This window comes from Mus pahari, chromosome 9 (genome assembly GCF_900095145.1).
Source record: "Mus pahari chromosome 9, PAHARI_EIJ_v1.1, whole genome shotgun sequence".
Classification (NCBI taxonomy): domain Eukaryota; kingdom Metazoa; phylum Chordata; class Mammalia; order Rodentia; family Muridae; genus Mus; species Mus pahari.
The window spans coordinates 792136-817776 of NC_034598.1; the positions used below are offsets into that span (position 1 = coordinate 792136).

Below are 25641 nucleotides of genomic sequence, written 5' to 3' on the forward strand. Positions count from 1 at the left end.
TGTCCTGGAACTCACTTGGTAGACCAGGCTGGCCTCGAACTCAGAAATCCGCCTGCCTCTGCCTCCCGAGTGCTGGGATTAAAGGCCTGCGCTACCAGGCCCGGCAAATTCTCTTTTTAATAATTAGACAAGGTTTAGAAATTTTTTTTTTAATTGAAGATGAATTTATTTATGTGAATTCACTGTTGCTCTCCTCAGACACACCAGAAGAGGGCATCAGATCCCATTACAGATGGTTGTGAGCCACCATGTGGTTGCTGGGAATTGAACTCAGGACCTCTAGAAGAAAAGAGTCTGGTGTTTTTAACCGCCGAGCCATCATAGAACCCAAGTTCAATTCCCAACAACCACTTGGTGGCTCACAAACATCTGTAATGGAATCCAACACTTCTTTTGATGTGTCTGAAGACAGCAACAGCACACTCATACATAAAATAAATCTTAAAAAAAAACAAAACAAAACAAAACATGACACTGAGATGCCAAATCTTTTAAAAAACAAAACAAAACAATAAACCAAAGTTAAACGGTATTACTTTTCCCCCCATGAACTGCATGTGTTTTTGTGTAAATCAAGGGTTATCTAGCTAAAATGAAAATTAGTCAAGAATAGTGGGTTAAAAGAGGGTAAGATATTTACTAACTTGAATACCTAAGATACAATGATTTGTTTAGAAAATATACTGTGCAACTCAGTCTATTTCTGGATAGTATACAGACTAGATTGAGTACTAAATGACACTGTGGTTTATATTCTCTAAATTCTAACTAAAGTTTAGGTAGATTCATATTTTTTCTAGAATAAAATGGCTGTATCATATAATTTAGAGATATGCAGTATATCCAGAAATTACTTATTTCCAAAATTATAATAACTGAAAATTAACCCTGAAAATAGGATATTGCACTCTAGGCATATGCTGTATAGTACAGTGGCATTGTATGTGTTACATGGGCTTTGTATTTTAGCAATTGTTTAGCAACAACAAATCTGGGCTTTGCATTGCATCAAGTCATTTTCATGAGTGCTCACCACACTTTGCCTTTGAAAAGTAGTGCAGTCTTATAATTTTAGCAATCTAAATTACTATTTTTGGATGTAATAAAGATTAAATGAGATGATACAGTATAGGCTGTCTTTGCTATTGAGGAACTCAGTGAAGGGAGGATCATTTGTTTGGTGTTTTCCCTCTTAAAACTCAATACTGCTCCTCCCTAAAAAATATACACAAACTAATTTAGGGGGAACCAAACTGTCAAAGAGGAAGCATCAAAGATGGTGGCAACTTCTCACTTTTTTTTACTATTGAGTCCTAGACTATAAAAGTCACGGTTGTTTAGGATCTGTTTTTTGTTTGTTTGTTTGCTTTGTTTTATTCAGAGCTAAGGACCCAACCTAGGATCTTGTGCTTTCTAGGCAAGCGCTCTACCACTGAGCTAAGTCCCCAAGCTGCTGTATGCGCATTTTATGAATAAATGAATAACTTGGGACAGTACTTTCTTCATGGCAAAGTGCTGTTTTGATCCACTGGACTGCCTTCATCCATCATCTGACTTCGGAGATTCTGAAGACCTACAGGAAATGTTCCCACCTACCCACATGCCATAGTCAGCTAGAGTTGTCAACTTGACACAAACCTGGAGTGAGCTGGGAAGAAGGAACTTCACTTGAAAAATTGTTCAGATCAGATTGCCTTGTAGCCATGTCTATGGGTCATTTTCAAAACGGATAATTGGCATGGCCCACTCTGGGCAGTGCCACTCTAGACAGGTGAGGCCTGGCCATATAAGATGGCTGAGCAAGCTAGAGGGAGCAAGCCAATAAGCTGTATGTATTTTTACATGGTTTCTGCTTCAGTTCCTGCCTTCAGGTTTCTGCCCTTGATGATGTACCTATAAGCTGAAATAAGTCTTTCCCTTACTGTCTTAGGTAGAGTTTCATTGCTGTGAAGAGACACCATAACTAATGCAACTCTCAAAAGAAAACAATTAGAGCTGGCTTACAATTTCAGAGGTTCAGTCCATTATCATTATGGCAGGAAGTGTGGTATCCATATACAGGCAGATATAGTTCTGGAGGAGCCAAGAGCTCTACATCTTGATCCAAAGGCAGCCAGGAGGGGACTGTCTTCTGCATGTGGCCAGGAAGAGACACTTGGCAGACTTGGGTATGCCACGCCCACTCTAGTGGTGATTCATAACAGGCCTGAAAACCTGGAATGAGTCCTGAGGAAAAGAATCTCAAGGAGATTCAGCCACCTAGAGTCCTGGCATTTTCAATAATCTATATACAGGAACCCTATCCGCATGCCAGTATGATATATGCTCTCTTTCAATATTATTAATGCCTTTAAAGATTAAACTTTTACCATAGGTGAAATACATACCCTTAAAGCCAGTGTTCCAAAGTCCTGAAAAATTCCTTAAAGCCAGGAGCTCAGAATTCAGTGAAAAGATTACTTTCATATGCAAGTATTTGCCAAGTCCTAGGAAATAGGGGGGGTTGTGGTATTGCATTATTCATGAGAAGGTCTGCTAGTACAGAACCCCCTGGTGCTAGCTTTCACAAGGCTCAAAAGAGTAGCACAAATTGTGACTAAGGTGTGAAACCTTACCTGTCTTTAGCTGACCCTAGGCAGAACTGCTTTATCTTAACTGTAAACATTACCTGGCTCCTGTAAGTCCCTTTGAAGTCATTCCTCTGTTTTGTGTTAAGTAACTTCAATGTACTTTGCCTACTGTGACATCCTACCCCTTTGTTCTCTGTACTTTATAACACTGGTGTTCACTTTATGAGAATGCATTCAGTTTTATACCCTTTCTCCTGTGAACTGTCTGTCACTCATTCGCAGAATTCTCGCTCACCTGCAACCAAGAGACCAGTTCCCCACAGATAGGGGACCCAAAGTGAGGTCCAGTCTGTGGCATGGGTAGACTTGGAGACTGGGCAGAGCTTGGTCATAGGAAGCCTCAAAGCCTGCCTACATAATGACACACTTCCTCCAACAAGGCCACACCTACTTCAGTGGCCACACCTCCTAATAGTGCCACTTCCCATGGCTAAGCATTGAAACACATGAATCTATGGGGGGCCAAACATGTTCAAACTACCACACTTACCAAGTTGCTTTTGGTTATACCATGTGTTACAGCAACAGGAAAGGAAACTAGAATGCCACACTATGAAGCCTGTATGTTTACCTTTCTAGTCTCATTTTTATTTAAAGAAATTGCCTTGTAAATGCATGGGAGGACTTGGTTCAATTAAAAATGAAATGGATTGATTACTTAGACAAGTTATTAATTTTTATGAATACTTAGATGACTTAGCAATTGCATGATGAATCAGTTAGTTACTTGCTTCACATTGGACTTAAGTAGCTTTAAAAAGAATTATCATACAGAGTATTAACCAAAGTAATCTACTTCTTTGAGGGTCAATTTCATTACCCATAATGTAGAGAACCCCATTGTAAGCTGACATTCCAAGATGCTTTGGATGACACATCATGAGGTTGCTGATACGGTAAGAATAACACACATTCATGAGCTGCTGTTGTGTCTGACATGCTAAAAGATTCCAAATATTAACAAGGTATAATGGAGATATTTGGCTGAGCATATCAACACTAGACTTGATACAATATGTAACAAATACTCCCACCACTGCTTCCTCTTAATGTTAATTTCTCATGTAATCTATACATGCTTTGAAATTTAATATCTGGAATTTCACCCAAATTAATTAGACCCTAAGATGCAGCCAGTTTTACTGCTTAGAATTCAAGTAAGTGAATATCTGTTTACTTCCATTTTGTCAAACTGACTCAGAGGTTTGGTCTTTTAGAACTCTTCAGTGAACATTACTCACTAGCAAACAGAATAACATGGGTATATCTGAAAGACAGGTAAGGGGAGCTGGGCAGTGGTGGTGCATGCCTTTAATTCCAGCACTTGAAAGGCAGAGGCAGGCAGATCTCTGTGAGTTTGAAGCCAGCCTGGTCTACCGAGCATATTCTATGACAGCTGGGTCTACACAAACCCTGTCCCCCAAAAACAAAAAAACAAAAAGCAAAAAACAACAACAACAACAACAACAAAACAGGAACAAAAAAGTGAGGATGGTGTAAAGAGTTCTTGCAGAAGATCTGGGTTTGATTCCCAGCAGCCACACAGCAGTTCACAACCTTTTCTAACTCAGGCCATCTGATGCTATCTTATATACATACGTGCAGGTGAAATACTCATTAGATAAAAACAAATAAATATTAAATAAAAAGATAAAAGAACCAGGGAATCATACCTGTTTAAGCCTTTAAAGTTTCATTGGTTAGTACCAGGCCAAAACTGATCTTACTGAAGAGTCCAACGTACAAATGAAGAGATACACAGTCACCTGCTCACTGTCATGAGGTCTCCTCAGGGTGCACTCTCTTGTAAATAGTATTAATAAACTCAAATGTACTTTCCATAGGGTACCGCTAGAACACAAACCTTCCTTTTCATTTCTGGAGGTGATAATATTCACAAGACTGTTCCTGATAGCTTCAGCTCCAATCTACTACTCCTCATCACTCTAAGCAGTGAATTCTTAAAGGTAGCTCTCTAGTCTAGCTCTATGAACACTATGGATCTTACTAGAAATGCTCACCTGGCGGCTGAGAGAGAAACACTGAGGCGGCTGAGGGTTCACCAACCATATTTACTCATGCTCTAGGGTTGGAGATGTTCAAACTTCTGGCTTCTCTGAGTTGTATTAGAAAAAAGAATCACTATCTTAAATTGAGTGTTAGATAGAATCTTTATGTGTTTCATTTGCCAATTATCAAGTAACATATTTATGTTGATTGAAAACAAAATTGTATTTTATCAAAATATGTTTTTCCCAGAAATCTTGAAATCTGTTTTCAAACTGTATCAAACTGAAAAGCAAGGTTACATCCTTTTCCCCTGTGTACAGAACTGCTCAGCCCGTGTTGAAATATATAAAGTTGTTCCTCTTAATTTGAGCTTGCCATAATCTCAGTTTCATTTGTATTTCTATTTGGATTGGAAACTTTTTATTGATGAGTTAGTTTTCATCTTGAATATATGTTTAATCCACTTAAAATGTCAGGCTAAATATAAAAATACTAAATCTATAAGCCAGCTTTTATTGTTAAATTCTGGCACAAATTTAGTTTTTAATTCCATAAACAACTTGATAACATGTCCTAAACCAAAAATATTTTCAACATTTGGTCTCAACTTAAAAAAAGTAAATGATCTCTCCATAGTCAAAATTAATTCCAGAAATGTCAACATTAACACTTTAAAGGAATTCCTAAATTGTCTGTTTAATTCCTTGACTCTTGCAAAATTCACAGATTGATGGCAATTTCCACGATATTACTGATTTTAAATGATTCCGTGCATACGTTTTTGTTGTTTTTGGCAATGATACTTCCTTAAACATGTGGGACAGTGGTTAATATTGCCTTCTGTTATATTACAAACCCGTGCCCACCTCCTTTATCACCTGTCTCCAAGGTATCATCAGTATCTATATTAGATATGTTGACAATCAACAAAGCTGGGCTGTTTTGTTGTTTTGTTTCTTTGTTTTTGAGACAGGGTTTCTCCTTGTAGCCTTAACTGTCCTGGAGCTCACTCTGTGGACCAGGCTGGCCTGGAACTCACAGTGATTCACCTGCCTCCACCTCCTAAGTGCTGGGGTTAAATGTGTGTATCATCACCACCTGGTGCCTGGGCTAATTTTTTACTATTTGGTATAAACCTTTTGATCTAGTTGTCTCCTAATAGCAGTAAAGAAGCTGTTTTTGTTTGTTTGTTTGTTTGTTTGTCTGTTTGTTGGTTGGTTTTTTGTTTTTTGTTTTTTTCAGGAACACAATGGCATAAATACCCCTAAGAACATTGGCAACTTGAGCTGTGTTTGTAGCATCAGTGTGGTATTCCATCATGAAAATGTAATATCTATTCTAATCCTCATAGTTCCTTCTATCCAGTTTCTTCAAATTGCCTTATTATAGCCTGGTGAGATAAGACTGATTTTAGAAATACCCCTCTTAGAGGGAATGTCAAACCACATTCCATGCATTGTTTAATAAACTCACCCCCTGATATTGCCACTTCAACTGTCTGCACTCAGAAGATAACACACTGGGTATTTGCACCACCATAAAACTGAAACCAATCGCCAGGCGGTGGTGGCACACGCCTTTAATCCCAGCACTTAGGAGGCAGAGGCAGGCAGATTTCTGAGTTTGGGGCCAACCTGGTCTACAAAGTGAGTTCCAGGACAGCCAGGGCTATACAGAGAAACCATGTCTCCAAAACAAACAAACAAACAAACAAAAAACAAAACAAAACATCAAACAAGCAAACCAAAAAGTAAAACAAAACTGAAACCATTCTAAACACATTAGCTGTATTAAGAATTTAGTGTATTTTGTAACCCTACAGTTTCTTTGTCATTATTTCCATCTAGTAGACAAAGAAATACAGGTTCAGCAAAAAAAAAAAAAAAAAAAAAAAAAAAAAAAAAAGCATACATTCAGCCAGAGTTTTTCACTTCAAGCTAAGACACTTGAACCCTATTATGGCAGCTTCTAATTTTGCCATAAAATATAGCTAAATATATATTTTTGAGTTTGCTAAGTTAACTGGGACTAGTTTTGGTGACTCCTTCAGTTTCATCAGCAGTAAGGGAAGTGTAGTGAGTAATTTTAAGTTAAAACAACAATAACAAGAAGAAACTCAAAATAACAAAGTTTGTTTGTATAACCAACCCAGGTATATTGCCATTCAGTCGTTTTTCCTTGGTTTCTTTTAACAGAACATAAAGTGATTGTTTTTCTTTGTTTTTAATGAAAAACATTGCAGGAAACCATCAAAACTAAACATGCCTATGAAAAAATTTCATTTTTCATACTTATAGGCTAAGTAAGATAAAGACTATATAATTCAGCCCTCATGATAGAGTACTGAATTTATGCTGAAAAACCCTGCCACAGTTATTTCAGTGAATTTATGATCTAAAATTGCCATAAATATTTTCTTCAGAATAGAGAAAACTATACATCAAATGCTGACACAGATTTTTAATATTATCTTAGAGGCTGCTTCCTCTCCCCTAGGGACCAGGAATGGAAATACCTTATGTATACATTTTAAACAAACAAGATTGGCCCTGGTGGTACACCTTTAATCCCAGCATGCAGGAGGCAGAGTTCAAGGCCAGCCTGGTCTACAGAATGAGTTCCAGGATAGCCAGGGGTCCATAGAGAAACCCTGTCTGGAAAAACAAAACAAAACAAAAATACAAAACACATAAATAAACCCAACCAATCAAACAAAAAAAAACAACAAAACAAACCCAACAAACTGAAACCCAAAATCAGTGTGTGTATGTACTACTTCTTAGTTGTGAGACTATGCTTATTACAATAAGTGTGTGTGGGCATTTATAGGAGCCCAAGGGGTGGTTGTCATTGGGACACTTACGTCTATAAAATAATTGTCCAGCAGTAAGCCTTTACATTGATGAAACATTATTAGACACAACACTTAACACTATTTCACAGTGAAGACAATATATGCCTCATTGAGAAGGTAATTTTCTGTTTTGTCTGTTCTAATACCATCGATGGTGAAACACACTACCAGTTCATAACATGAAAACTATTGAGCCTAAGTGCAAAACTTTCTCATTCTGACTCTTAGAATTTTAATTTTATAGTTGACTGATTTTTAGGCTTGGTTTTTGTTTTTTGTTTTTTGTTTTTTTTAAATTGGCTGGCCATGGTGACCTCTCTTGGGAGGCAGATCAAGAAGATCAAGATTATATTCAGCTACAAAGCAAGTTTAAGACCATTCTAAATAAAATGACACAGTGCATGTTTCAAAGGAAAAATGTATGTGACTTATCATGTATTTCCAATGGATATGTATGAAAGCCATAAGTAAAATAAAAGAAGTTTCGTTATTCCAATTCGCAATTTAAATAACCTTAATTGTAGTTAGAATGATAATTCTAAGTGTTTATCTTTCCTCAAACAGTACTGTTCTCTCTTTGTACCTTGAATAATTTTTGAAATATCTCTTTTCAAGAGGCCCCTTGGTCTTGCAAACTTTATATGCCCCATAGAGGGGAACACCAAGGCCAAGAAGTGGGAGTGGGTAGGTAGGGGAGCAGGGTGGGGGGAGGGTATAGGGGACATTCGGGATAGCATTTGAAATGTAAATGAAGAAAATATCTAATAAAATAATTAAAAAAGAAATATCTCTTTTCTTTCTTTCTTTCTTTTTTATATTTGAGATAGGGCTTACTGTGTTACTCTGATGGGTTTAGAAATAGCTATGTAGACTGGGCTGGTTTCAAATGTGTAGCAATCCTTCTGCCTCCACCTCTGCCTCTCAAGTTCATGACTATCAGATAGTAAAAAAAATTTTTTTTTGAGACTAAACATTTGTCATTCTTAAAAGATGTCCCAATGTTTAATGAAAGTATTGTTCTAAAACATGTTTCCCAAATTTCTATATTCCTGCAAGGTTGATTCTGGTGCTCTCTTGCTCTAGCCAGGGGATGTCAGCAGAAAGCATCCAGAGGACACATAATACCCACTCTCCTCCCTCACATAGTTTTTAAGAGTTTGGTGATTGAAATGTCAAGAGGCTGCATCTGTCTAATTATGATATTGAGACTAATAACCAAATTCACAATATGCCCAGACAATAACAACTACATTGTGAGTGCTAGTCTTATGACAACAGTTGCAAGGTTTCATTGATTGTGTCACAAACAGTCATTTTAGAGATGCTAAAATAAAAGTAAATGTCCCTTAGGATTGAGGGATATGACCATGTAAATTGTTGAAACCTAATATATCCACAGAATTTTACTGTAACATTGCTCTTCATTTTAGTAAATCCCACTAATGTCTCTAGTATCATACATGTGACTCAGGTGGTAACAATAACTCCATATATTGCTGATTCCATATGTATAACCATCTAACTATTGATGCATGTCACAGCATCTATATAATGAAAGAGATTTAAAATTATTCTTTTATTTATCTTTAAACTACTACAATGATCTTACGTTGATGAAAAAGTTACACTTAAAAGAAAGACATGGGTGTGGAGGTGTACATGGTGTAGTGTACATGGGTGTGTTCGATCTAGCACTTTGGAGACAGAGGCCGGTAGATCTGAGCTTGAGGTCAGCTTGATCTGCATAGTGAGTTCCTGGACAGCCAGAGCTACAAAGAGAGATGCTGCCTCCCTTCCCCTCTCCCTCATCTCCTTTCTGTCTCCCCTCTCTCTACCCCACCTCTACACTATAATATACTGAATTTCAAGAAAGAAAAATAGTCATATTATAAATTATTATATAATAAAATAAATGTAATGTAGGCAGAGGTGTTTCCAGCAGTAGAAAAAAAATCTTTAAGAACTGATATATATATAAGAGAAAGAAGTCTACATGTGATTTTCTCATTTTTATGAAGTGATATAATAGCAAACTTTTTTCTTCCTCCTGCATTGCCCTGTATCTTGGTTCAGCATTTGATGATTCTCTGCATCTTGGTTTAGGCTAAATTCAAGAGTGTTTGTTACTCTTTCAACAGTGTGAAGAGTCTTTAGGTAAAGAAGTAGTGTAATGTTAAAGAATAACTCAAAAGTCACAGAGTGGATTATAGCAGTGTTTATGTGTTTACATAGGAAGTTAGCGATACATTTATTTCTCCTCAGTAAGGCAAAAAGAGTATTTGTTAAGAGAAAAAGGAAAGGGGGACAGAAAAATAATTGCTATTTGTGTATACATTTTAATTTTATTTAGATAATTAATCAATTGATTTTCCTTTTTTTCTTTCCTTTTTTGGGAGATAGGGCTAGGAAGAGGCCAGTCTGGACATACTGTCTTTGAGTGAGAACACTCACCTTTGGCATAGAAAGAAAGAAAAAAATCAAGCTGCATGATATGCCATGCATTGTTCTCACCACCTCAGAGTCTTAGGTGAACCAGGAGCCATTACTTCCCTCATTAGAGATCTTAGGGTAATGTGTTTTTTTTTTTGTTTTTTTTGTTTGTTTGTTTGTTTGTTTTCTTTAAACCCCTATTCAAAGACTCTTATTGTAGTGTAACCATATTCTGGGAGGAATCAATTTCCCAGGGCAAAGAGCTCTAAAGCTTTGTTCTAATAGGAATTCAAACATTAAATATGCAAAATTTAAGTCTCTTTGGTTTTGCCTATCCCTAAGGATTAACATCCGCATTCTCAGATTTTAGCAAACTGAGAGACAGTGATGATTAAATACATAAATAGCTTTTATTTATTTAAATAAATGATTAAGTAAATAAATAAATACATTTTCTAAATTGACTTGAATGAATGACCCTTCTTTTTTTTTTTTTTTTAAGTAGATTGTTTTAAAGACACAATTGCTTAAGTGTCTGAAAAACCCTGATTGAGTCTACCTTCACAAAGGCAAATTTGGGCAAATGTTAGTTGGCTCCATACCCACAGGCATGAAGCAGAATCTAAGATCATAAACCAAGGCAAAGGAGGATTAATGTGTATCGTTTTGGAAATTAAAATCCTCTGGGGTTATATTTTGTTCACTAATTCTCAAGAGCTGTGTATATGGCATGGCATGCGTTGTGGCCACCTGTAAATAAGGAACAGTTCACTATTTAAAAGTGAAGAAATATACAATTCCTTTGTAGATGTCGGCCAATGTATACAAACATCAAAATCTCTGCAGAAATCGAAATTAACCTTAGGAATGTCTTGTTTGCTTGAAAATAAAAACAGCGACAACACTCCCCCCTCCCCCCCAAATCGGATTCTGCGCCACTCCTCAACTCCTCAGTAGTCGCCATGAATCGAATCTGTGTCCGAAATAAAGAAGGCCTGTGAGCTGGTGAATTCGCTTCTCTATTCCTGGGAAGCATGAATAAAATCTGACTTTATTAGACAATAGGTTCTATTTTAAAATTTATTTTGAGACATGGTTTAGATACTGTCAAAATTAATTTAGAGACTTACGAATAGACGGAAAATATAATTCGACATCCATTTCTGTACTCAATTTCCCAGATGAGATTAAATTTACAGCACCATTTAAAAAGACAAAAAGAACACACTTGATTGACAAAATTACCTTGATTGCCAGTTCTCGCGCTACGGTTAGTTGCAGCAGATATCCTGACGTCACAGGTTGCCATGGTAGCACCAGCCCAGAAGGAAAAGGGGTGGAGCTAAGCACTCACTGCGGTCTTGCGCTGCGTCTGCAGAGGACAAGGAAAGCTCCTCCGCAGGGCTGTCAGCTGCCAAAATGAACGGCGTGGAAGGGGACAACGAGCTACCTCTCGCTAACACCACGACCCCCTCCCATGCCTCCGAACATCTGGATCTGAAGCAGGACCAGGGGCTCCACGAGGAAACCGACACAGTGCGGGGGATGGAGGCTGCAGGTGAGGCCGGTGCGGATGGAGGCGCGTCTCCGGATTCCGAGCACTGCTACCCTGAGCTCTGCTTCGGAGTGGCTGAGAATAGTTGTGCTGCGGCATCTAGAGAAGGTCTGGAGGATGCTCCGTCTCCATCAAAGGGCGGGGACGCACCCTCAGCCCCCGTGGCAGCCAACGACAGCAGTAAAAATGGCTGTCAGCTTGAAGGGCCGCACAGCCCTGCTAAACCTAAAGCTCTGGAAGCCCGTGGTGCGGTGGGCCTGGGGTCTCAGCTGATGCCGGGGCCGAAGAAGACCAAGGAAATGACGACTACCAAGTGCGCCATCTCTGTGGCCACCGGCAAGGAGGGAGAAGCAGGAGCGGCAATGCAGGAAAAGAAGGGGGTACAGAAGGAAAGAAAGGTAGCTGGAGGAGGGAAAGAGGAGACTCGTCCCAGAGCTCCGAAGATCAATTGCATGGACTCGCTGGAGGCCATCGATCAAGAGCTGTCAAATGTAAATGCGCAGGCTGACAGGGCCTTCCTCCAGCTGGAACGCAAATTTGGGCGGATGAGAAGGCTCCACATGCAGCGCAGAAGTTTCATCATCCAAAACATCCCAGGTTTCTGGGTCACCGCTTTTCGGAACCACCCCCAGCTGTCACCAATGATTAGTGGCCAAGATGAAGACATGATGAGGTACATGATCAATTTAGAGGTGGAGGAGCTTAAGCAGCCAAGAGTAGGATGCAAATTTAAGTTCATCTTCCAAAGCAACCCCTACTTTCGAAATGAGGGGCTGGTCAAAGAATATGAGCGCAGATCCTCAGGTCGAGTGGTGTCGCTCTCTACGCCAATCCGCTGGCACCGGGGTCAGGAACCCCAGGCCCACATCCACAGGAATAGGGAGGGGAATACGATTCCCAGTTTCTTCAACTGGTTCTCCGACCACAGCCTCCTAGAATTCGACAGAATAGCTGAAATTATCAAAGGGGAGCTGTGGTCCAATCCCCTACAATACTATCTGATGGGCGATGGGCCACGCCGTGGAGTTCGAGTCCCACCAAGGCAGCCAGTGGAGAGTCCCAGGTCCTTCAGGTTCCAGTCTGGCTAAGCTCTGCCCTAGTGAAAAGCTCTTGCAGAAGAGTCCTTACCATCTCCTCAGCTTGGCCAGCAGCATGCAGCCTTCTGTCTGCTTTCTCTTCCCGTTGGATTGTGTTCTTTGGTTCTTCTAAGTCTCCAGTAGTTTCAAGATTGTGGCTTTCAAGTCTTTGCTCTTCTTTCTCTGGGCCATCACGATATTCTGCATATAATGGTGTTCCAAGTGCATGGCCTTCAAACTGCTTCTATGCCAAGTCACGTGCTGTAGTTTGTACTGCCTTCTTTGCATGGCTTGGTTCCAGTCTGTGACATGATCTTCTTTCAGTTCTTTTTTTTTTTTTTAAAAGTGGTTCTCTGCCACAAGAAAGTTTGACACATTCTTACCAAGAACTAGCCAGGCTTCATACTTTCTGCTGTGTTCCCGATATCTATGTACTGTGAAGAACTGTGAGTTTCACCACTGCAAGATGGAACTGTACCCCAACCCAGCCATTAGCCCAACAGGACATTCCAGGCTATTGCCAACTGATCCTAGCTGTCTTCCTGGGCCTTTGCCATTTACCCTGCTTGTTATCTCTACAACAAGCAGGTGGCTGGTGGGTGACTACTAGGTATGAGTGAAGTAACAGTCGAGGAGTGTTTTCTGTCACCACATTGGTCTTGTACCGTTGGTTGCTGTGCATTGTGATCAGCTACTGGTGAGTATGGAAGCTTGTGCAATTGCCCACCAGTTCTCTACTTGTTGAGCTTTGCACAGGCCCAAGTGGTTCCTCAGGAACTACCTAAGGACCTAAGTTCCTAGTCAGCACATAGGACCCCCTGCTGTACCAGTTCCCATGGCTCAGTTAGCTGCTGGGCAGGATCTGTAGTCACATGTGGCAGTGCCCAAAGCAAAGCTAAAGTGGTTCCCTTCCAGCGGTTAGTTCTTCTGAGCCCTAACCAACAAATTATTCCTTATCCAGGTACCTTTGATGGGTAACTACTACTCTTCCTGTGTTCACACCCACTCTGGTGAAGTCAAAGTTGCCTAGGTTTGGGTAGTTAGAAATTGTGGCCCACAGGCCTTGCTATACCTTTCTCTCTTTGGCTCTTCTCTTTTCTTCCCCCCCTTCTTTCTCTTTAAGGCAGTTATAGTCCAGAGACAGAAAAACAAAAGACAGCAGGCTTTTTATTTGCTCTCCCCTTGGTTGTGTGCAGGCTGGGAAAGGTACTGTAGACTCCAAATCTCTCACTGCCCTGACTATTCCAACCTTCTCATAGCAAAGTCTGAACATTTCAAGGGAGACCACCTCCACTCTTCCCTCCATTCTACTAGATACTGTGGGTGTGTTTAAGCTCTAGTTTGAGAATCAGGGAGAAGAGAAAGAAGAGTCTCAATGACAGACCCTGTGCCTGCCCTGAGCAGTCTGTGAATGAATGCACCTAGCCCACATTTCTAAAGGACAGCAGTTCTTTTGTGGGCCTCAGCCTGTAGAAATGACCAGAGAGCAACAATGTGTGACATCTTTGTTGTTTGCCTGACCTTGGCCCTTACCTGTCAGCTTTTGAATTTGCTTCCATGTTTCCATCCTAACAAAGAAGGAAGCAGGCTGTAGAGTGCATTGAGAGAGGGAGACCCCAAGCCTCTTCTCAGGGATGTGAGGGGTCTGGGTTTGCAGGACATGCTCCATTGAATTTGCAACAGTGCTGTTGTGGCTTCTGCAGCTGTAGCCCTCAGGCATTCCCTTTCTGATTTAAAGACCTTGTTGGAAGCTTCTCCAAAGCTCAGAGGTCTGGATGCCTTCGTTGGAGGCTGAGAAATTTAAGAGGAGGACTAGAGGGAAGAGCCTGTTGCAGAGTGAGTTTTTCTAGCTCTGCTGTGATGATTGACATGGAAGGAGCAGGGTTGGGGTCAGGGGTCCCTGAGGCACATTCCAGTGCAAGGGGGGTGGGGGAGGGGGGTCAATCAAGTGGGTTGGAGTTTAAAAAGAGATGCTTGGAGGATATTCCTTAGTTTCTCCTAATTTCCAACTCCACCAGTAGATCTTAGTAAACAGATGTAATTCTGGGTGAGCCTTGTCTGTGGGAGATCAATGGTGTGCACTCCTCATTCCACTGTGCTTGATCCTATTACTCCCTGTCAGTTCACTGGCAGCGTTGATGTTTACAAGCCTGCCTTTTACTTATTGAGAACAAGTGTAAACATTTGAATTTCTGTCATTTGCAGTATGAAAACTCCTGTGAATATTCATTACTAGAATAACTTGTTCTGGTGTCTCTTCATATATAGCTGTATTCTTAGAAGTTCAATCTGCACAATGTGATCTCTGAAGTCTGAAGATGTTTTGAAAACTGTTGCTATGTCTTGTAAAAGTGGTTTCAAAAAGACAAATGTAACTGTCTTACTGATATTTCTTGCTGTAGTAAGTAATACTTGGCATTATGTTCTTAACCAGTGTGAGGACTAGAACTGCTATCAACTAAATGAGGATCTTAGTCCTCTGTCTTTTCCTGTGTGCTCAAAGGAAAGATAATGTTACTGTTATATTTCTTGTCTGCACCAAAAATAAATAAATAAAGGTGAATGAAAAGCTCTATGCTGTCTGGGTGAATACAGAGTTGGGTAATGATGAAGCATTTCACTTTTATTCACAGAACAACATGAACTGAACAGACCAAAAATGATTCCTTTTTCCTTTTTAGCCAGCAGATGAGAGACTATCTGAACTGGTTTTGAGGCTGCACAGAGAATAACTAGGGGAGTTAGGTGTGGTAGTACAATCAGTACAATCTGTGACTGCAGCTCTTGGAGGCCCGAGGGAGGAGGAGCTGGAGTTCGAAGCCAGCTTGGGCTCTAAAGCAATGCACAGGCAGCTGAGCTATATATATATATATGATATACAATAAATATGTACATATATAGCATAAATCTTGTATTAAGACTATATCAAAGGTAAGAAGGAAATTAGGATCTAAAATGGAGGAAGAAAAACAAATGCAAGGGAATGGAGCAGGCCCAGGGCTGTAGGAATGAACCAGCTGTTTTAACAAGTGACATCAGGGTCTAATTTTCAAAGATATAGCAGAACAGAAGCCATGTTAACCTGCAAGTGAGTGACGCTGTCTCATCAGAATGACAATACCTTTGTCAGATTAAAGCTGAAAATAAAGGGAATGGTGGCATATTCTGACTACCTCTAGGACAAGAAAAAGGCAGAAACTAACAGAGATGGTCCACTTGCAAAAGAAAGCAGGGTTTCTCTCACATCTCTGAGACCAGAAGTAATTATGTCAGCAAGACCTGCCTCGGACTACTCAGTGACTTAACAGAAATTTTGGTGCATTTGCTCAAGTTTTGCTTAGTTGACTAAAAATATTTGGTTCTTCATTTTCCTGAACAATATAGCATCCATACCTTAATACAGATAATGTAGAAGTATTTACCCTCTAAACCTTTAATGAATAGTGGCTCAAGAGAAAACTCTTACTTGAAACTCAAGTTGTGAAATCTTTTAGGTGTTTAGATATATTTCAGTCACAGACTTGTATTTTGGGTATTCCTGTTAACTATTTAGCCTTTCAAGACAGGGTGTCACCATGTGTGCAGCCCAGGCAAACCTCCAACTCTTGATCCTCCTGCTTCTATCTCCCCCAGTGCCAGTCTGACAGGTGTGTACAACTGAGTACTCCTTTCAAAGCACCACACTGTTGCAGGGACATAAAGTAGCACTCACAGATTCCACAATGTTTGTTTTAGAAGGCTATTTTAAGCCCCTTAAGAAAAAGACTTACTCCAGTGGTGATACTGTTAGCGTAACTGGAAATGATGACTCACAGGTATTTTTCCACTGATAACAGTATAAACAGTGATTAACATTGGTACAGGTCCTTAGGATATGACCCCTCCACCCCCAACTAGTGCTTGAGTCAGAAAGTTCCATGCTTTTTTAGAGCATATTATGATGAAAGAAGAAACACGAGCTAGAAAGAAAGCTCAGTAGTTAGAAGCTCTTGTTGCTCTTGCAGAGGACTCTAGTTTGGTTCCTGGCAGCCATTTCTAGGGGCTCACCATCATTTATAATCCAGCTTCACAGGCTGTCTTCTGGCTGACATGGGCAGTTACATGCATGCGTACACATAGACAAGCAGGCACACACATAAATAAAAATGATACAATAAAAAGAATAAACAGCTTTTCATTAATGTTGTTTTTAATCAGAAATGCATTACTCATTTTATGTAAGGATGCCTGGTCCCTATAGAGACCAGAAGAAGTGTCAGATCCCTTGGAACTAGAGTTATAGGGAGTTGTGAGCTGCCCAGGTTTTTCGGAAAGAGCATCAAGAACTCTTAAATGCTGAGCCATCTACCTTTCCAGTTCCATCTTTTTAATTTTTATGATGCTACTTAATTTTTAAAAACTTTTAACATTTAGTATTTTTTATTGTATTTGTACACAAATGTGCCCCAGCTTGTGTGTAGAGGTGAGAGAAGACACCTGTGGCACCAGTTTGTTCTTCCCACCTTACATGGGTTTCAGAGGTTAACCTCAGGTCACCAGTCTTGTGTAGCAAGCACTTTTATCCACAAAGCCATCTTGCCAGCCCCTACGTTCAACTCTCCTCCTTAGATAGAAACACTGACAATTTTTATGAACCATGAGATAAAATTTAACCGTAGCTTAATATTAATACAGAAGCAGTCACTAGAGTCAGCAGTAACAAGTCAGCAGGTGAGACATGGGGCAAGGCACTCTAAACTCTAGCTCTCTTTGTAAGATGGAAAAGACAAGGTTGGACGAGGCAGTATCTTGCCTCGTAGTCTTTAGATGGAAACTGGGGAAGGACTTTTCACTTTAAGTTACCTTTCCCCTGCTCTTTAGCGGGCAAAGGAAGTACAATTAACTTTTAAATTTGGGCTTCTAAATTCTGAAGTCAACAACCATTTATAAGTGTTGAAACATAAGCTGGGCGTGATGGCGCATGCCTGAGGCAGGTGGATTTCTGAGTTCGAGGCCAGTCTGGTCTACAAAGTGAGTTCCAGGACAGCCAGGGCTATACAGAGAAACCCTGTCTCAAAAAACCAAAAAAAAAGAGTGTTGAAACATGCATTCTTGTGTCTCAAGATGGCTCTGTGGGTAAAGGCACTTGCCCCAAGTGTGACTGACCTAAGCTTAATCACTGGGACACATATAGTAGAGGAAAAGAATACACACACACACACACACACACACACACACACACACACACACACACACACACACAGAGGAACACAGGTACTCACACATAGGCACATACACATAGGTACTCACACATACTCATAGGCACACACACAGGCAGGCACAGGCACACATAAAACAGACAAATGTAAGTGAAACAATATTCTTATTCAATAATACAAACATCTATAAGGAAAAATAGCTTTATTTTTAAAGCAAAGTGAAATCTCAAAACATACAAAAGATAAGATCATTTATTTGGCCCTAAGCTTGATTGCAGGTGCTCATTATAATACTCTAATGACATTTTGGATATCAAATATATCTCTGTATCAATGTATTCTTATTGATCAACATCAAAGATACTGATAGTAAAGAAATAAGTTCTGTTTCCTTTTTAATTACCCTGAGAAAAACATCTTTATAGTACGGTTAGGATTTATCTGAATTTGGAAATTTTAAGAAAATAATTTTTCAGTGTACATGTTAATATGCTAAATTCCAAGAAAAAATAATGATAATATTTTCTAATCCCATCCATTTATGTACAGTGAAGTTAACAGGCAAAAGAGGACTCAGAAACTTACAAAACATCAACTGAATCTGAGTATCTTGTATATACATGATCTGATGCACATGTTAACTTATCAAAAGCACACAGAACACAACATATCCTGACCTGAAGTGTACCCAAACAACTGTGTCTTCCTGTTCCCTTCCCAAGGACAAAGCTGAATTTAATAAGAATAAATTTAACTTCTTCCTAATATGAGAAATTAATACTAAGGAATGACGTAATATTATCTTAACAAATCATGTCTCTTTATGTATTTTGGGGAAAAAAGAAATAGCAAAAGGTCTAATAGCCTGGAACAATAACCTAGTTTCACTAGACTTTGGTGTTATGAATCCAGATTACACTTTCAATTAAAAGTATGAATACTCAGAACAGGGTTTACTTACTAGGTCTCAAATGATAATAGAGCATCCGATTTATTGGAAGCTTGCTTAAAAGCCATTGCTGGCCCCACTCCCAAAGTTTCTGATTTAGTCGGTTTGGAATGAAGCATTCATATGTGCATTTTCAAGTTCTATGTTGCTCTGCTATTAGACTGTGGACAGGCTTGGAAACTGCTGGACCAGGCAGATGTATAAACACACACTTGCATGTGTTTGTTTATCACCTTGGGAGAATCCTCAAAACTACCAGCATAGAAAATATCAGCTATGCTCTCTTTTAGTCTAGGGTACTAAAAATATTAATATAATAAGAACTGTTAAACATTAAAATGGTTTATATAAAATTACTTATATTTTAAAAAGACAGATGACAAGTGTCCATTTGGTCAATTTTCATTGAAAAGTTGTTCTTATAAAACATTTGCATTGTTGTGGAAAATTAACATTTTTTAAACAGTATGTCTACTGTATATATATGGTAGGTTCATTTTTCAGTAGAGATTATTTTGCTGTCTGTGTCTTGAGAACCCAAGGTATAATGGACCAAGGGATAGTAACCAGCCATTTTTGAATTGTTTGTAGAGAATCTTGTAAATTTGTAGTCCAGGGGTAACTCTGTGAGGGTGGGAAGGAAAAAAATGATTTGTTTTATAAGCCTTCAAACTCCTTTCATAAATATAAATAGATTAAAATCCAGTGTTTGATAAGCTGAACAAGGACAACAATAACAGTCACATTAAAGTTTGATGATGAAATGACCATGAAGTTTCCATAACACACAAAGAACTACAGATAACTAAAGCATGCGGGAAGTGGGAGGAAGAGGGAAGAGCACACCACTGGTTATCCAGGACCGAACGGTCAGCCTTGAAAACATGCATAAAACAAGGAGCATTATACAGATAGAATGGTTTGTATTTATGTATTCTGGGACACACACACACACACACACACACACACACACACACAATATATATATATATACATGTAACAGCAATTAATGAAAACAGAGGCCATGAATTTGAAAGAGCAATGAGGGACATTTGGGAGGGTTTAGAGGAAGGAAAAGGGGGAAATGGTGTAATTATGTTAAAAACAAAACAAAACAAAAGAATAAAATAACTCAGTGTTTCTATTTTTCAGAGTTTCATCATTTTGATACTTGTACTATATAGATCGGTTGGCACCAAGGATGCAGAGTGCAGAGTAAGTATATAAAATTTGCAATAAGTATATATGCCAAGACACATTTAGACATACTACCCAAAGTGCCCAGAACTCTGGCCTAAATTATATGTTATATTAGGTGCCACTGAGAAGCTCTGAGGCTCAGGCAGTTAATCATCACCAGAAGCAGCTGCTGCTGAGTAGAAAGAATGAACATTGCCTTCCCGATGCCAGAGAAGCTGGGTTTACTGTGGAGGGGATCAGCATTAGCAAGCATCATGTATCCTGGCCCCTGGGTATTTAGTTATGATCGACATAACTATGAAACATGCAGCAGCAATGCTGCTATGGTAACAGCAACAATTTCTTATTAAGAAATATAAGGGCCTGATAGGTTGACTCCACAGTTAAAATCACTTGCCATTCTTCCCAGGGCTCTAAATTTGGTTCCCAGCATCCACATTAAGTGGTTCATAACCACATATGATTCCAGATTCAGGGATCTGTTGACCTCTTCTCGCACCCCTCTACCCCAACTCCTTACAAAGCAGGGCTGGTTAGAGAGATGGCTCAGTGGTTAAGAAAATGTACTGCTCTTACAGAGGGCCCAAGTTCGGTTCCCAGAACCCACATCAAGTGGCTCACAAGTGCTTTTAACTGCAAGGAGGATCTGATAACTCTGTGGACATGTGCATTCATGTGCACACATAATTTAATAATAAAAATAAATTTTAAAAAGGAAAGAAACAGAAAAGAAAACCAGGGAGCAGGAGAGATGGCTCAGTGGTTAAGAACACTTGCTGTGTCATCAAGAGAACCAGAGTTTGACTCCCAGCACAAATATTAGGTAGCTCACAAACTCCCATGCCCCCAGGTTGAAGGAATCTGAAGCCTCTTTCTGGCCTCTACACACACACACACACACACACACACACACACACGGAGTCACACAGATCTCACATATACCTGCATTAAAAAAAAAAAAAAGGCAATCTGAAGCTGGGGAGATTGCTCAGTTGGTAAAGTACTTGTTACATCCAGCAGGACCTGAGTTGGATCCCAGAACCCACTTTAAAGACCTGTGTGCAGTGGTGTGCAGTGTGCAGTGGTGCACACTTGTAATCCCCTGTTGGGGAGGTGAACATAGGCAGCTGTCTAGTTTGCTGACCAGCTAGCTAGCCTACCATACCTTGGTTACTTGGTAAGTTCCAGACCCATGAGAGATTCCATCTCAAGGGAAAGGTGATGACTGCCTGAAGAAACACACACACACACACCACACAAGAGCACATACATGTAAACTCAGAATACAAAAATCACAAGCCTAGTGATTCATGCATGAGATGATGAGTCATCAAGAAAAAAAAAACAGTGCATCTCTGCTGTACTGGAGTCACTGATGACAGTTAACTACTTGGAACAAGAGAAACAAGAACTCCCTCCTCCTGATTTCTATTTATTGTAGCAGTTTCCTCTTAAGTTCTGTCATGAATACACTGTATCAGCCATATTATCCCAACTGTGGAACACTTACATGAAGTGTACAAAAATGAATAGATTCCCACATGGTAAAAAGACACAGAGAAACAGAGTGACTCTTGGAACTTCAACTGCAGGATCTAAGTCATACAAGATTGTATCGTTCATATGTTTAAAGCCATGACCATCACACCTTTGCCTAGAGTTACCTTTCTTATTCTGAAGTAAGTGAAACAGCAGTGCCAACCACTGAGTCTGACTGACATAATCAAGCTACAGTTCTGTAGGAGATGCAACGCATTCAAACAATCTGATTACTGTGTTATATTTTGAGGAGGTGTCTCTAGCATCAGAACTAATACTCTCTCCACATTTCTCAGCAAGGAAAGGGTTTGCTTCAGTTTTGTTTGACCTGCTTATTAGCTCCTTTGAGAGAAGCTGGCTTTATCATGCGCTCTCCTAGGGTTCAGGGAGAGAGCTTTGAGAATATGAGAATGAGAGGGGGAAGGTGCCTCTTGATTATGAGCAATCACTGCTCTTCCAGAGCACCCTCGCTCAGTTCAAGCATCTACATTGGGTGGCTGTCACAGGCACCTGCATGCATGTGACAGACACAAATAAATTTAAATACATATTTCCAAAATGAAGAAAAAGAAAGGTGCATGGATGTGACAGCTGAGGGCTCATTTTCTAAATATTTTAGAAGTAGGTTTTAGAACGGAAACTCATTTTTATTTGACTTTCTTACTATTCACAACCACACTTGATAATTTTTTTATATCCATCTGGGTATCTTAGAATAATCCAGTGGCTTCTATTACTATTCCACCTCAATAAAATTCTTAATTATTTTGAAAGAAATTGGTTTTAACAGTTTTTCAGATTTTTTTCTTTTGGTAAGAAAGATTATTTTAAGGCTGTCTTTAGTTTTATGTGTAGCATTGAACAACAACAAAAAGGAACACCTGAGAACAAAATACCATTTCAGAACAAGGTTATTTTAGAAGATCAAACCTAACTTAGAGCCAGCACCATCATCCTACTGATAATTCCAGTAAGTTCCTTGCTTTTCTACCTAGTATCCATTCTGTAAGGGAGAAAATGTATTCTGATACAATTGGTTCCAACTTAGGAATGTGAAGCTTATCCAGGGTTCTGACTTGGAGGGGAAGGAACTAGAGTGGACAGACATAGATCAACACCAGGGTGGCACTCAGGAACACAGAATTCCAAGGAAGATCAATGAACAGAGAGGGAAGCCACTTTCTGCCACAGATTTCCTTCTTGTGTGTGTGTTCAGGTCGAAGGCTAGGCTAGCTACTGGCAGCAGAAAACCCAGGGACTTTAGGCAGGCTTTAAGGACAGCAGAGACAGAAGCAGAAGTGATTAGCTAGGAGCCCATTGCAAAGGAAGGGCAGAAAACTGCATTCTGCTCTTTTCTCCTCAAGTTCTTTGCCAAATTCAGAAGTGATATGGACCCTAGGACTCCACACTGAAAGGACCTCTATAGAGCAGGGTGGGCTTCTCAAATAAACGAGGACAGATTGTTTCCATCTGAAGAATGAAGGCAGCCCAGTGAGTGTCTCAGACTTTAAGTTACTATGTCTGTTCCAGAGAACTTATCATTAAGAAGTCATTTTCATGTTAATAAAGAGTGTTTCCCAAAGCATCTGGTTTGTTCCACATGACTATAGCTACTTTTGGAGCCCAATTACAAAAATCTCCATACTTTTATGCCCCCTTAAGCCCGCTTTCAGAGTCTCCTGTGGTTTTACCTGGTGGAGCTCCTTTCTGCACCCACCTTCCTTCCTGCCTGGCTCCCTCCCACAGTGTTGGGGAGTAAACCCAGGCTTTACACATGCCAGGCAGGCTCTATGACATGGGGCTGCACTGCTGGTCTCCTTTGAGCTCTTTCCCAGTACAGCAATTCACTTCCACTGTGTCTAATTAGCTCATTACTACCTCCATTTTGATTTTGAAAGATTTAATTAAAAATTTCCATCGTCTTAGTGTTTACATCTCTACAAAATGTCCCATTCCTTTCTTTTTTGTAGTTGGGTGTTTTGTTATTTTTATGGTCTCCTAGCCTCATATTCCTGGCAATTTTTCACTCTGGGTTGTACATTATATGAATTACTTTTAAGAAGTATTTGTGTCCCAGAATAATATATTTCTCAAAAGAAAACGGACTTTCATTCTCATCAAGTATATGGAGGCTTCAGCCACTGCTGGGGAACTAATAACTTTTGCTATCAGTTGTTTAAGCTGAGTTTCAGCCCCTGTGGAAATGTGGACTCTGCCTTAACTCACCCTTACAACAGAGACTTGAAGGAGCTCTCCAGGCTCATTGTTTCTCTTCCCATCCTAGAGGTTACATGAAGTTACTGAAGGGTCACTCAAACCTCTGTGGGGAAAGCAGCCCAAAGCCAGGTTCATTGTCCTGGTACTTCTCCCAACCTGTATCCTAATTCTTCAAACAGATTTTTAAAATGTCCAGCTTTTGTAGTTGACTCCAGAAAGGTGTGTCTGGGGGTGGGGTGGGATAGGAAGTGGGGGGTGGGGGAGATCCTGACCCAGGTTGCCATATCTAGAAGCTCTTTCCCTTAAAGAACAACTCATATAAACCGAGCAAGATATATTTAGGAATACACACACACACACACACACACACACACACACACACACACACACACACACACACACACACGTTACAATCAGTGAAGAGAGAGGCCATGAATTTGAATGAGAACAAGGAGGCGTATTTGAGAGATGTTGAAAAGGAAGTGAAGAATGATGTAATTAAATCATAACCTCTAAAATAAAGGAAACAAAATAACTCACTGTCTTAAGAAGACAGGGAGAGGCTTCACAGCTATTTCCCCTTACCTGCAATAGATTCAATGCTTGGAATTGCAATTGTACTGTAGGTGCTGATTCTCTTAGAGGACCATGTATAAACCAAGGAGTCTTCTGCCCTCCCCCGTCTTGAGACTGAGTCAATAAAGTATGAGCCCCATTTATTAGACAAGGAATTGAGAGGCTTTACCTTTGGTGCCTGGAAGAAGAAGGAACAACGGTAATTAGAACGGCATCGTAGTGAAGTGCTCCTGCAAGTGTTTTCCACTCATTAAATGAACAGGAGGAAAAGCTACAGGGACCTATGGGTAGGGTTTGGAAACCTGTTACATGTTTGCAAAAAAAATAATATTTCCTTACTATGAGTGCATTTTAATGTGACCCAGGATTGGCTCCTTAAAGAGTCAGTTGTTATAATCTAAAAACTATATATTCTTTATGATTAAAATAATTCTAATTTACCTACTATCATCATTATATTATTCTTATTATATTATTCTTATTATTCATCATTATATTAGTCTTATTAAATTGTAGGATAATTAAAAATCCACTCCATTGGAATTTTCTGTTAGTTTTTGTCTATTTATTTATTTATTAATTATATGTAAGTACACTGTAGTTGTCCTCAGACACTCCAGAAGAGGGAGTCAGATCTTGTTACAGATGGTTGTGAGCCACCATGTGGTTGCTGGGATTTGAACTCTGGACCTTTGGAAGAACAGTCTGGTGCTCTTACCCACTGAGCCATCTCACCAGCCCTAGTTTTTGTCTTTTAGAAGAGTGTGAGAATATAAAAACTTATTTATTGTTTTCAGTGTACCTGAAACATGAAGCCAATACATCAATAAAGGTTTAAAATGACTAGTTTCTATTTTATTTATTTATTTATTTACTTTATTGACAGCTATAGAGAAATGGTGTGAGGTGACTGCTCCTAGCTTGCTAGTTGCAGGGCAACATGGGATCTTTGTGCCTCTCAGACATGCTCTCAAGCAGAGAATCCTGGTCTTCTGCCATGGGAGTTGCATGTCTGAGGAAGTGGCCTTCATGATCCTTTTCTCATGAGAAAGTAACTTTGTTTTTAACTATGAGAAGTAACTAAGAGTTAGACTGCTGACAGATTTCTCAGTGTGCAAAGAAGCTTGGGTCACCTTGAACCAAGATAAGCTATTGCTAGGGAAACAGCAGTTGGTGAGAATTAGAAGCTGTGGGAAATCTTTATTCTGCCTTCTGTATAAAAGATGCTGGAACTTTGAATAAACTGTGCATCATCTAGCTTTTGCATTGCATCCCCTGTGTCCTGATTAATGCAACTCTCACTTGGGATCCCTCAACACACTGGATGTTGACAGACAGGGTCTCATTGTGAATCATTGACTGGCCTGGAACTTGCTATGTAGACCAGGTTGGCCTTGAACTTATAGA

General features: G+C 39.7%; 2 protein-coding genes across 2 annotated transcripts in view; one reads left to right on the forward strand and one right to left on the reverse strand.

Moving 5' to 3' along the window:
- Positions 1-11252: 11252 nt before the first annotated feature.
- Tspyl4 (TSPY like 4) lies at positions 11253-15122 on the forward strand. Its single transcript, XM_021204762.2, has one exon. The coding sequence runs from the start codon at positions 11344-11346 to the stop codon at positions 12565-12567; it is 1224 nt and encodes a 407-aa protein (XP_021060421.1). The 5' UTR covers positions 11253-11343; the 3' UTR covers positions 12568-15122.
- Positions 15123-17938: 2816 nt separating this feature from the next.
- Positions 17939-25641, reverse strand: part of Nt5dc1 (5'-nucleotidase domain containing 1) — a 110917-nt gene continuing 103214 nt past the window's right edge. Inside the window, exons 10-11 of the mRNA XM_021204761.1 lie at positions 24244-24412; positions 17939-19326 (exon numbers count right to left, since the gene is read on the reverse strand). Coding sequence (XP_021060420.1) covers positions 19196-19326; positions 24244-24412 — 300 coding nt within the window. The 3' untranslated portion in view covers positions 17939-19195. The remainder of the gene's footprint in view (positions 19327-24243; positions 24413-25641) is intronic.